The sequence below is a fragment of the Lichenostomus cassidix genome, chromosome 5, assembly GCF_008360975.1.
Source record: "Lichenostomus cassidix isolate B80296 chromosome 5, HeHo_3.0, whole genome shotgun sequence".
In the NCBI taxonomy this organism is placed as follows: Eukaryota; Metazoa; Chordata; class Aves; order Passeriformes; family Meliphagidae; genus Lichenostomus; species Lichenostomus cassidix.
In genome coordinates this window covers 30,758,613-30,772,828 of record NC_139486.1, presented here as the reverse complement: position 1 = coordinate 30,772,828, position 14,216 = coordinate 30,758,613, and the positions used below count along the sequence as shown (strand labels likewise).

The 14,216-nt window shown below is 35.2% G+C and overlaps 1 protein-coding gene across 3 annotated transcripts in view; it reads right to left on the bottom strand.

Moving 5' to 3' along the window:
- Positions 1–200: 200 nt before the first annotated feature.
- Positions 201–14,216, bottom strand: part of SPRED1 (sprouty related EVH1 domain containing 1) — a 57,789-nt gene continuing 43,773 nt past the window's right edge. For all 3 annotated transcript variants that reach the window (XM_085062033.1, XM_085062032.1, XM_085062034.1), the window contains 2 exons: positions 6,661–6,819; positions 201–1,971 (listed from right to left, as the gene is read on the bottom strand). In XM_085062033.1, coding sequence (XP_084918159.1) covers positions 1,312–1,971; positions 6,661–6,819 — 819 coding nt within the window. In that variant the 3' untranslated portion in view covers positions 201–1,311. The remainder of the gene's footprint in view (positions 1,972–6,660; positions 6,820–14,216) is intronic.

Here is a 14,216-nt window from a genome sequence, read left to right as displayed (position 1 = left end):
TCTCTCACTCTCCAGCCTCCCTCCCCAACCCCGCCTTCAAATTTCCCCAATTAAGAAGTTCACTCAGTTTTGCCTGGGCTGTAATTTATTTCTTAAGCTAAGTCTTTTGTTGTTCTTTTTGAATAAAACACACAGTACTTTTGTTTTTGCCCACTCAAATTAGAAAAAGTTGTGGTTCAAAATAATGAAAACAATTTCACTTTTGTTATTAATCTTTTGTTTTAATCATAGTACTTGATAAACAGCTGAACAGGATCCTAGTTTAACAGAAGGATAAACAAGAACACTGATGACAATTTGTTACAACTGCCTTAATGTACCTTTTGCTTAATGAACATTTGAATATGCAAGAAAGTGTTTTTGGAGGACACCCCAAAAGAAAACAACTTGCTGGTTGAACAACAGAAACAACGTCCTTTTTGCTATTATGTTGAAATCAAAGTCATTTATATATAAAAATAAATGTTATGTTCTAACAAGAACATTTTAGACAATTACATCTGTGCTTAACAAAAAAATATTGGTCACTCAAGACTAGAATAATTAATATTTTAAAGGTTTTTAGATTATCAGAATGCATGGATACAACTCAACACAAACTGTAGCTGAAGGGAACCAGGACTGAAAATATCAATTTGTCCATCTGGAATAAAAATGCAACTAAATTAACTATTTAAAATACTACCATGGAATGTGACAGTAGATATGGTCCATACCTACTATATTGGAGGGAAGGAAAGTTTAACATGTAATAATTCGTACCTTACACATTTAGTTAAATATAAACATTTGTTATTTATACATAAAGTCGCTTCCAAAAAAACTATTAATAAGTGATTTAGTTGCACTTAAAATCAGTTTCATTTCTCATTTGCTGAGTATTAACTTTTCTTAATCTTAAATCAACTGTCACTAGTGCACTTTTAGTTAAAATTTCCCCTCAGGTAAGTTTTAATCCTTTTAAAAGAGCCCCCTCACCTAAACCATGAATGTACAAAGTGGCAAAAGTTAATCCCTTTTAGTATAATCATAGTTTATATACTCATTTTATAGCCAATAATAAGAACAGGCTTTCCTTTGCAAAAATCTCCTTCACAACTCGCAACAAACGCCACGCACTCAAAGGAAATAGTTAGGCGTGGCTAGCACTTGTAAAATGCCAAGGTCTGACAAGTCTTGTTGCTTCCTCCACATCAAGCATCTCTTACGTGAAAGAAGATTCCCTTCAGCTTGCCAAAAAGCTTCCACAAATCCAAGTTAGATGCTTCCTGGAAACAAAGATTTTTCAGCTCTGTTTGGCACAAGACTGATTCATCCCGCAGCTTTATGCTTTCCTCCACAGCACCCACACACCTCACCACAGTGATGGCATGCTCTCAAGGGGAGGTAGCAGCACATACATGGAGCAATGAACGAGAGTGCCACCAGTGCTAACCAGCGTAAGCAGAACTTGTCATCACTAGTGTCACACGAGCAAGGATCAGAGAAATCTCCTTCAGAGTCTGACATGCAGTGATACAGCATGCTCTCTGCGCAAAGCATGCAACTAACTTGGTAGATACATCTTTTAATAGGATCTGGCGCATCTTGACATTTTCCTCTGCCATTATCTTCATGATTAAACCTTTCCTGGCAGTATATACAGCGGGAACGCTCACCATCCTCTTTTCTTCTTTTTGAGTTTTTAAATTTTGATGAGGAAGGCTGAGTTTTAAATACCACAGAGCTCTTTGAGTCTTTTAGGGAATTCGACTTAGTTCCATCCCCACATGGGTATAAATAGTCAGATTTTTTACTGTCTGATTTAGAAAATGGTATATTTGAGTCTGCGTCATCCCTTTCCAGGTCGTTCTTCCACATGTCAGGATGCCTGTAGTCTGCATAACGACGTATCAAAATGTCACGAGGGTTTATTCTGACAATTTCATCTTCGTCCTGAAAACTAACGTGTCTGATTGACTTCAGTGGGACCTGAAATGGCAAAGCAAGAGAAGTTTACTATGGTGAAGTCCCAAATTCATGTCCACCTATAAAGTAAAATTTAGATTAGAAAATTAAAAACACAAGAACTTTTCCCCTTGCTGCTTGAGGATAAAATATTCAGCTTATTTTATCACTACTAAATTTACAGACTTCCCCACAGTAATGACTCTTTTGCACGGTATTAGGTCTATGAGCTTTAGTATTCTTTCCTGACTTTCTAGTGTCTTGTAAGAGCTTTGTGTATTTTGGTATCCGCATAAAACTTGGTGCTGCTCTGTGAATTAAGCTCAAAATTAGTGTTAACATCTTAAAGCAGAAACTAATTCCTCAGATTAATTATGCCTTATGTGCTGTATGCTGTTTTAGGCCTAACTGCCTGATATGTTCACTTTTGTGTTATCTAGGAGAAGCTTTCCTTAATTCCTGCTCTTACATTTTCAAACTCTCTCCTATTTGTAACAAGAGTACCGAATACTGGTTACTTATTATCAAAGGTGTATTCTAGGTAAGGATTTTGCCAGATGAAGATTAATATTCAGTATGACGATCAATCAGTAACAGCAACTTCAGAACATGCCTCCCCTTAGGTACTACACAGCACTTAAACTGATTAGTTTAGAACATCAGCAGGCAAAGACCCAAGAACTTCTTAAATTCACAGTTTGTAATGAACTGACCACAATTTAAGACCTCAAAAGGTTAAGTAATAAGAATGTGCTAAACAGATAAAAAAAAAAAGCAGAGAAGTAGGATAGAGTTCTTGTTTATTCTGCCTTACAGTGAAAGGGCGTGGGGGCATGAAAAAGTTGTCAAAGGTGACTAAATTCATAGAATCATCCACACTGAAATACTACAGGCCTTAGATATCCAAGTGTACAATAGTGGACTGCCACTAAATGTTACTGAAATCACATTACAAGTGACTGGCAAGAAAAGGTGCAAATAATGACAGGAAAAAAATTAGCACACGTGTATGGAGGTAGCTCCTGAAAATAGCAGACAGTGCAGCAAAAAAGCAAGGGTCTCAGTATGCCTCAATATTTCTACCTTACAGACAGGCAATTATTCTCCTACACTGTAGGGCCATATAACCAGAGCCAGATTATGAGTGGGCTTCAAGTCAAATTCTGCCTTTTTCTCTGTCAAGTGCACAGCCTGGAAACCATCTCACAGAGAAGACAAAAAACTCCTCCACTCCCTAATCTATTAGGCTTACAAATTCTTCCAGAACCATGAATTGCTTGGGAGTAATCTTTGGCATCGTAAGTACTGTTGCTTTGAGAGTATTTACCTTATTAGTACTATAATTAATGAGAATTAATGTGTCACCATTCCATAGTCAAGGACAACAATTGAACTGCATGTTCCTAATCTGTTGCAGTATGTGAAACTACTGAAGATGATGCTTTAGATTAAAACATTTCTATCCACTTTGCACGTGTCTATGCTCCTACTGCGCTGAAGTCTGCATGTCCTGGTTTTAGGGTAGGAGACAGAGAAAGGAAGAGGGAAGGCAGCTGGAAAAGAGGAAGGAAGAGCTTCTTAAAATATGCTATCTTCTGATTATGTAAGAATATCTGTTGCCTGCTCTAACCATCACTTCCCTGCCCAACAATCCTTGTGTGATGAGTATAGAACTGTAATTAGAGATGCTTTGCCCTGGGACTTTCAACTGGAGTATGCTAACAAGAACAACTTTTTTTTTGCCTTGGCTCCAAGCCACATAGTTGAACTTCCACAAGGTTTCAAGGATACAGGGAGAAGAAATATTGTATCTCGCTCATTTAACACTGCTCCTCTTCCACACTTCCCCAGGCTCCTATGCAAGCAGTTAGGTTTCCCCTTTGCTTTTAAAAGCAGACTGCTTCTCAGCCCTATTCTGTTTTTGAACAAGAGGAAGAAACCTATTGTTTAGCATCAATAACTTGCTACGGCTAATAGGCTTTTTTGAACATTTTGCAGCATAAATTTATTTAAGAAAAAAGCTGCAGGAAGTAATTAGAATTCCATATGTTATAGGCATAAAGGATCCTTACCCCACCATCCACACAGAATATTATGCATTCATTTAAGACATTAAATAAACCCTCTTTTTTAAAAGAAAAAAAAACCCTAAAACCAAAATACAAAAAACCTGCCCTCAATCTCTCATTGCCCAGACAGCAAATAGCCATTAAAGTTCACTACAAATACTAACAACTGTAAAATCTAACCTCTCCTTAGCTTTTGAAGGCTTTTTATTTGTTTGAGCAGAACACATCACAAACATAGAACTCTTTCTGACTCCCCAGCCCAACACCTAAAAATGCTTAACTGGCATGTTACAAAAAAGGCACCACTACATTGTTTATGTCACTGATATTAAGAAATATTTTTTGAGTGGGAATGCTAAAAAATAAGCAAGCTGGAGAAATGCTGGAAAAAATTTATGTATATGAAGAGCTTACTCATTGGTTGTTTAATGGGACCTATGGGAATACATGAAGTACCTGAAAACTTAAGAACAATACACAATTCAAATTCAGATAGGTACAAATGCCAGCCAAATTTAATGAGAATAATGCACTCAGTCCTCTAAACATTCAAAATGAAAACTCAGTACAAGTATCATCTCTGTGTAACAGCTGAAGCAGGAAGGTAGAAAGAATGTTACAGCAAACTGGAATTCCAGAGAATCTGATTCTGAACATGATTACTCAGCTGGAAATTAGGCAGACATTTTTTGTTGGCATGACTGAACCCACAAGTATGGCACCTTACTTGAAGGTGTGCACCTTTAAACAAGTCACTTGCTTGGAACTGTAGCCTTTGCTCTTTCTCCTCAATGAAATACACCTGATTTTGCTCAGTGTGCAACTTCTTAATGTGAAGACACAGCAACTGCCTATGACATTGCAAAGTACTATGTTTAACACTCATCCGTGTATCAGAAGCTGAAAAGCTGAAGGACTTGAGTATTTTTTCACTAACAGCCAAAATACTACAGGTGAAGATCTGAATTGTCATTATTCACTTTAGTTTGAGCATGTACTTCTTGAGCTATTCAACTTATGAGCACAGTAAGAGTGTTCCAACTTATTTACACCAAACTGAAACCCGGTAATTAACTCAAGATCTGCTGTGCCACCTGGTCACACGCACAGATCTAAGCAGAGCCAGTGCAGTGTGTGCACACACAGAATGTGAGGTTTGGGTGACCTGCCTATGTTCTAAATGTGCGTACCACAAGACCATGCAAAAATCAGGGAGTGTCTGATTTGCTTGCAGGTGGTGCAATATGAGAAGAATATTTTAAAGAATATCCGCTTAAATTTTCATGGAATTTTCCATAACTTCAGTTTTCAAGAACTGAATTCTAGCATTATTATTTGAAAGGAATTCCGATTTCATTTCTATAAGGCAGACACAGACTAATCAGTTTAACACAGCCTAAATTATAATTTTCTCAGTAGTCAATTTTATACACTCTCTTGAAACATACAGGTATTTTAAGTTGCTGCACCTTTCTTTACGACTAAGTGAAGAGTACCAGCACATACATCACTGGTTACTGTAGCTATTAAATATTAACTGCAACAACCTAATCACCCATCCATTATACTCTAAAAAATACTTCCAGTTCTCTTTGCAAGTAAATGGGAAGAGTGAAAAACATGTACCTCCAGATGAACAGAAACAAAAATATGAGGTGACTTATACAAAGAAATAATTGAAGTACATCAGTGATTAAAAATCAAAGATTAATATTTTCAAGCTCCTTAGTTCTCCATATAACACTGGTTCTTTTGCCCAATAAGGCAGCTTAAGAGGAGCTGACACAAGATTTCAGTACAACCCTATTTTTCTCAGCAAAAATAACTGAGGGTACTAAAAAGCTTTATTTCAAACAGCAGAAATATCTTCTGGTAAGTCTTCAGAACTACTTGAACTTGCATTATGTTTTGACTTCTGTTATTCAGATTATTCTAAAAGCTTCCCATACGTTTGTTTCTAGACATAAGACCATCAAATGAACTATTATCCAACTTATTAAGACTACTTCTACTGTCTAAAAAACTGCCAGTTTTTAGCTCTAGAAAAAAGGTATAGTGCTAAAGGAAAAGCTATACCAATGGCTGAGTAACTTTCATACATAATTGAGGTACTGATATATGTATTTTCCTTCCTGTACCAAAATAAGAGTACTTTAGTTTAAATAGGCATTTAGAAAGCATAAGCAATGTTTCAATAAAAATATTTAGCAGAAGTGGCCTACTGTACAATTCATCCAAGACATCAATTTTAAGGTTACTTTTCAATATTTCTAATCAAAACAGTATGAGTATACATGTAACCAAGATTGAACTAATGCCAATTAACATTTTCTGAAAAAATCTAAATAGCTTTTAAAGGCTACAACTACTGAAATTGTTAATACAAAACCAGACTTCAAATAAATTAAAGACTTATTCAGGTAGTCTGGTGCACTACAAATATAGGTAAATACCTTCACAAAGCTTTGCCTCTGCCATAACAATGCTATAATATTTTGGCTGCAAAGCTTATATTGAACATTTCAAGAAGCTGAGAGTATAATACTACATACAGGGACTTAGAATGCAGTGATTTCTTGTCAGAAGCTACATACTGTGTCATTAATACAGGAAGCAAAGCAAGGATTCTTATTGATATTCTTACCTGGTTAGGTTGGCTAGGAAAACAGGCTCTCCTGGTGTTGAAATCCTCAAATGTTGAAGGCCTTAAATTTGCACTGTTGTAAGTTTCACTGGTTACTACAGTTTCGTGTTGAAAAAGGTGATCTTTCATTAATGACCCTGATGTATTTTCTTGAGCAGTCTGGAACACATAAGAACTCCCTTGAAATGATTTTGCATTTATATAAAAACCACACCAAACCCACCAAGTTCACACATAAATGTGCTAATATTTTATATGTGTTAGAGGCATCTATAAACACAACTATTCTTAAATTTTTAAAAGCATTTAGAAATAGGCAAGTATTTTCTTTGGTATGAGTCAGCCTTGGTAAATACAGAATTTCTTCTCTGCAGACAGTACAACTTGGGTACTAGAGATACATCCCTTTGAAACTCAGCTGCTAAATCAGCCTTCTTTAAGGAAGCGGAGATTAACCTGTCTCTGAGATAATGTTTTCTCTAACTACCCACGAGGTTGCCAGTATTTACAAAAACACAACTGGAGAAAAAAATTTTCTGAGACTAGTAAGGCAAAAGCTAGTCAGATCTTTTAATAAATTTAAATCAAAAGCAGCTGGAAAGGAGGAGAAAGCAATTTTTAACCTGTACTGGCCCAATTAAAATATCTAATTGCAGCAAGTGTGTATTAAACAACTAGTGACTGTCTTTTTGAAATTGAAGTTATAGCAGGCAATTTGATACAAATGAGAGACCATGAAGCAACATATAATGAGAGATCTGCAGGACCTGTGCCATTCAGAATAAGGAAGAGGAAGTATGCTTGGGTGGGATACTAGCTTGTAAGATGATCCAATTTCTGAAATGAATAGAAAAACAAACAGTTCTCATTCTTTAAGCTTAACTGACTGGGACATACTTAGGATACAGCAGAGCATTTTTATACTAATTCCACTGGGCTGTCAAAAAGGTATCATATGATGTTTTGTTTGCATTGAGAGACACTGTAAAGTTAACTGGTGGTCATCATCTGATAGCACTGAGAAAATTCTGGCATCATCCAACTTCCAGCAATGAGAATGTTTCAGCTTTATTATAAGGATTTGTAAGTATCAAGAAAACATTAAGAGGAAAAAATAAAAATACTGCAGAAAAATACTGAGGCAGAGGCAAACCTAAAGTTTTGGCAGGTTAAGTATTAACTCTGAACCATTAGCTTTCACTTATCAAAATACTTACGGAACTTATTCCAGGATTACGTTAGTACCTCACATACATAACAGCCTAATGTATCAAGTTCTAAGACATCTAGATAATATGAAAGTAGCTGGTCTGTAGCTAATTTTGTAGGAGAAAGAAAATCATCACAGCACTAAGAATTTATATATTGTTCAGAAGCACTGTGTGGGAAAATATTAAATTTAGTAATTAATTAATGATCAGTGTAATTAATACTAGAGAGCATACACCCTGATAATGACAATAGCTCACTCACTCAGGTTAAAGTTACTCCAAAAAATTTTGAAGACAGGCAAAATACCAAGAAGTACTTGATGCAGATCCTTGAGCATGACACCACCGCAAACTAAATGACCCTGGTTATTGTCAAAATTAAATTTTCTGGTCAAACACTGGTGGGAAAGGAGTATAAAAGAAATGTTGGAGTAACTGTCAACAATTGGAATTCATATATGCATACTTATTTTAAGAGCAAAAAGCATCAAATATTGCAATAGCAAACATCTTCCTAGCAGGAGGTACTCCTGCAGATACATTGCCCAATAACATAAAAAGCTTTCAAAACTGTGGTTCAAACCACAGAAGAGCTGTGTTCAAAATGAGGAAGAAATGCCTACAACCATTTTTAGTCTGAGCAATATTAAAAATGACTACAAGCATTTAAGCTAACAGCTAAAAGCTGTTTTACAGAAACCACAGTGATAAGAAACCCCCTTCCCCTGGCTATTATAAATTTGAGTGGTCTAGGGAGAAGGGAGCAAGCTGCAAAAACTTCTACTCCTTCCTTCCCTAGGAATAAATGCATACTACCCATAAGCCGATCTTTATCCCTGGGTGAGATTTGCAGAAGCCTGCATTATTTCCTGTCCCTGCAGGTGATTCACACCTTTTTTCTTTAGAAATAAACTACTATAGAGCAAAAAGGACACACACATGCTCACACAGGCAGACACATGTACTCGCCTTGGCAGTCAAAGAGGGCTCCATCTAATGAAGGACACAGGCACAGATCATCTCCTACTGTGCTAACTAGCAGTGCCAGATGATGTATGAAACCCAAACCTTAATCTTAAAAAAAACCTTTGTGTCCTATGCACAGCAATTATCAAAGAATGCTTTTAGAAAATTCTAGCACAGATACTACAATTCAAGCTAATTGACTTCAAGGACAAATTTTGGGATGGCAGCAGACAAAGCAAGGCATCTGCCATTTTGTAAGGCAAGAACTTGACAGATAGCCTTTGGGAAAGCACAATGCTCAGCTTACCAACCTAGACACTACAGGTAAGTGGACACAGACTAATTTCTGGTATTAAAGTGAAAAGCAATCATGTCAATTATGATCTTCTTTAGGCAATAAATGTTCCCTATGCTGAATGACAGAATGCCAGATAAACATGTTGAACTCTGTGTTTTTAATTAAACTGTAGTTTAGATACAGTCAGATCAGTTTATTACAGTTTATTAGTATCCAAAAAGCTTTTCCTCGTACAACACTTCCTGCTCCAAGGTGATGTTTTAAGACAAGGTCATGAACACCTGAAAACCCACATTTATTATGGAAACATTGACAATCTAAAGTAGGAAGCCCTAGAAAAAAAAAATGGTATTGTGTTGAAAATGCATTTAAGTATGAAGCAAACGCATCAAGTTTTCCACAAGAACATATACAGAACAAATATACAAATTATCACACACTAACACAGATGCACACATTCTCCTTTTCTACTGTCCAAAGCAATTACATCGCCCACATTCAATATTCTTTAACCACAGCCTGCAAAGTACAGTACTGGCATAGGTTATTCAGTATCATCTGTAAAGTAACCTACGCCAGTTTTTAATGCACAACGGAAATCTGGTTTGCTCCCAGCTGCTGGTATAATAATTACTGTCCTATGGTTGCTAAGAGATACTCTGAATTTTTTTCCAAGACTACTAAAACATTTCTGTGCGCAAAAGCAAAAGGATGCTGGGTAAAGCAATAAAATGACTCCAGCTGTAGCTTTCCAACAGAATTCAAAGCCAGATGACAGCTGTAGAGAAAATGAAAACCAGACTGAGCTTCTCTTGTTCTTCAAATTTTCTCTCCTTACTTCTCCCAGTTTGCCAGAGTTAAGTCTGGGAGAGAATTCAACATTGTTCTGCAAACATTGTTAAAAATGTTCTCCTCTAAGTAAGTTTAATGATTACACAGAAGGATGGATGAGAGACCACATTTCCGCTGCATCTCTGTTCTTGCACTTACTTCCCATGAGGCCCAAAAATCTGCTGTTTGATGCTAACCAACACATGAAATGTTTAAGTGTTTTTTCCTTAATTTTTCAATTGTGAATAAATGATGCAGGTTTCAAAAACATCTGAACAACTTCCTTCTGCTTTAGCTATTTCTAAGACTGATGGAGCAATGTATTTGGCAAAAAAACTCTGTTATTTTCAGGTATGTGTTTCTGACATGTACTGAAGTATTATCTAGATTACTCTGACTATTTTGTACAGTTTAAACTAAAAAATAAGACATTCGCCTCCTTCTTCAAAGGCTTTTCTACCTGAACATATGAAGAACACTACATGTAAAGAGGCTGCTAGGAGTACTGGTAAGGAAAAAATGTAATTCCTCCTGGTTTTTGAATACAACTCCCAACAAAAAAGCTTAATAAACCAAAATAATTTAGCGCAATATATGAATAGATTTATTTGAAATTCATAATATGAATTAGTATTACTTTTAGTTCTAAAAAGTAGACCTAAGCAATTTATTAATTGCATGAAATATTTCTAATCTTTAGTGTTTTTCCATGTAGTTTTGTCTTATCCATAAAAACAATAGAGTGTGTCAAGGCTAAATTGTTTCACATTTCCTTACAAGCCATTACATTACTCTTGTAAAATAAAACTTCTGCAAATATTCTGTTAGAGACAAAATAAATTGAGTGGTCATTAAATGCACTTACGAAGAAGTCACTAAATGGTGTATTTACAAGGAGGCACCCAAATCATTAGTATCTTCCCTGCCTGCACCAAAACCACTTAAGGTGCATGTAAGTTGCAGGCCTTTTCCCCCTCTTATTAACAAAAAGTCCAATGTACCTACTTCTGAAAGAACAAGCCAAACTTTTTATTTTCTGCTTACAATTTATTAGTCTACAGTTTTCTTCTGCCAGTAGAAAGAAAGTCAAAAGTATAAGCAATACGTTTCGTATTACCTCAAAACTGTTAAAGTGTGTTGGTAGCCTATAAATAACACCAATATCGCTGAATCAACAAAACCTGAAAGAAATTAAAGCTCAACTACTCTGTTCTTCAGTTCACAAAAGCAAGACTTACGCACTACAGGATCCAAAATCCACACAAAAATAATTTTAAATGCATGAGCTCTAGAATTCATTTAGATTGACTTGTAAGGAAAAAAAAATTGTTTTTGGTTTTTTTTCAGTTAAGCTAGATGGGTTTTAGAGCAAGTTTGTATTTGGTAGATGAAAAGAATCTGAGCCAATCTTTTAACAAATAAGCAAACTGACTTAAACAAGCTGCTCATTCACTACCTTCAAAATGCAAGGTTTTCTACCAAAAACATCTAAATTTCCTAACAAAACAAATTCCCAATGTGTATTTCCATGTAAGTACACATACATTTCCAGGTTCCATTTACCAACATTACAAGTCAGATAGCTCTGCATTAACTCATTTGTGTATTTCTATTTGAAATTAATCTGGTAAAACTAGGTCTTATTTGATGATATAAACAATTTGCATCTAATAAATTAATTAAACAATAAAAATAATTGTAATAATTTAAGCAACCTTTATAAGCAACCATGAAAACCCCTGAATGATCATATTTTTTTAATACTAGGATTGTAGCAGTATTTGTGAACAACAGAGAGGCTAAAGAAACTATAATAAAGTTATGTCTTTTTAAAATGATAAATTTGATCTTCAGCAAAAATAATGATTTCTCTGGGAGATTTTATTTACAAAATGCAAATAAAAACATCAAAAGCTTAGTGACCCAAGATATAACATACCAAGCCAACTGCTAGTCTAAAGGGCACAAGGCAAGAGTTCAGTTTTGGATTTACATTTAAGAGATGCACATACAACTTTTGGACATTCACTGTTTCTGCTAACAACTGTAAAATGTGATAATACTTATTACAAGGAAGCATTGAGGTTTCACAGCAGAATATTGAGATGATAATTTTTGATCTTATTTAGATAATTTAATTTGCTCTCTGTAGCACCAAATATAGCCAGCCAGTAAAACAACTTAGGAAGCATGTTTAGCTTTCTTCATCTAGTCATCTTCATTAAAAAAAACCAACAAAAACAAGCCACTGTTAATGAAATTTATGTACAACCTAAATACAGTATTTACACATCAAATGTACACTAAATAGAGGATTCCTACTGTGTAAGATGACTAGAACAGCATAGGAAAAACTACTCTTTCACATCCTATCCATACTCTAAAATGCCCTTGCACAGATATACTCCAAAATTTCCTCAAAAATACTAATAGAGACTTTCAAAACCAGCTTATAAAATAAACAGGGAAACAAAATATCATTAAACCTTTTAAACTACATAGAGGTGGCAAGAAGTGGGGGGACAAGAAGAGTCAACATGACTCTTCAAATTCTCCATACATTATCTTTAAAGAAAGATGGTCTTATCCATCGAGTTAAAAAGACCGTGGGGTATCCAGTTTCACTTACCAGAGTATCAATCTTGGAAGGGGAAGGAATTAATAATGTGAAAGAGAATATGGACTATTTGGTATTTCAAAGGTATTCTTGGTGACTACACCTGGTGCCTGTAAAAAGCTGTAGCTTTTCTACACTCATGTTTATAACCCTGCAATTACAGTTTCATTATCGATACATAAACCTGGTTTAGATGAACCATAGCTAAACCAGGGTGAATTCCGTTTTCCCTGCATTTCTTTATTTTTTCTCCCTTTTTGTATTGTGATCGGTAGGCAATGCTAGTATCACTTATTTTGCTTTGGCATGCAGAGATACGGTAAAATACACTGGCTAGGGTTTTTGTCTTTAGAAAAGCACAAATCCACAATTAAGTAACGTTTACTGTGACGAAGCCATTAAGTATGTTTTCCTGTCTAGAACCTAAAAGATAATTCTACCAGCAGTTTGTACCACACAAGATTGTTTGTACCTGTATTATATATAGCTTCAGTGTGTGAGTACTTACATATAAAATATCTGTTTTACAGACATTTTAAAAAATATAGGCATTTATTTTTTAAAATATAATATAAAGTAAACCTGTATTTACATATGTAAATAGATGGTGTATTGATATTCATATGTATATACAAAAGATGTTGTAAATACACTTTCCTTCACTTTCCCAGTAACACATTTGTAACTATAAACAGATTGTTCTCAATTTTGGCATCCTTATATAGAAATGCAATAACTAGGCAGCAAAATCAAGAGGTAACTGGTTTGTTCTAAACTGACTAGGCCTGAAGAAACTGTTCATATATTACTCTTTGCAACAAAACATGTTTAAGCAAGTCATTTGAAGAGCTGATTAAGGACAGCATTATCTTTGGTAAACATTTCCTTCACCCTGTCAAAATCTCAATTTTTTTAATCTGAAATATCTAATATTTATAGCAATTTTACTTTCAAGTACCTTAAAACACTGCAAATAAAAAACAAGAGGTGGTTCCACAGCCAACATTTACACAAAGAAATACACTTCTTCTAGCATAAAATGAAAACATATCAGGAGACTTCTGTATTGCCAGTGCATTCCAATACTCTTTCTAAACATTTGACTCTCAGACTCCTATCATAGTATCTTCAAAGATGGCTGCTATTTTTCTCGATTTTGTGTATTAGAGGCTCTACAGTGGATCTATTCACACTGATACAGGATTAATTATTGCGTAAGTGACAAGACTCTTTCCCAAAAGAAATCACTTAGGAACACTATCAGTTTTCTGAATATCCACTAGGACCCCTGAGTCAACTTGTTTCTTGATCATCTTCATATTAATTTAAATATCTGCACTCTGAAAACTGAACGTATGTGTGAAGCAAAGACTTATCCTAAAAAGTGAAGCAAAGACTTACCCTAAAACCATAAACAAGAAGGAAAAAATGACAAGCGTACATAGACACAGTAGAATTCATTCAGTTATATTGCAGTTGTTTACTCTGTGTGTGTGTATCTCCACAATATTTTTTAAACTGGCCTTTTAATTACATGGATTCTTGGATATTATCAGGCAGTGCTATGCATCAGTGTTATAGTATTTTGGGTATATGATATGGTATATGTGTAAAGCACTGTAACTTTGAAGCA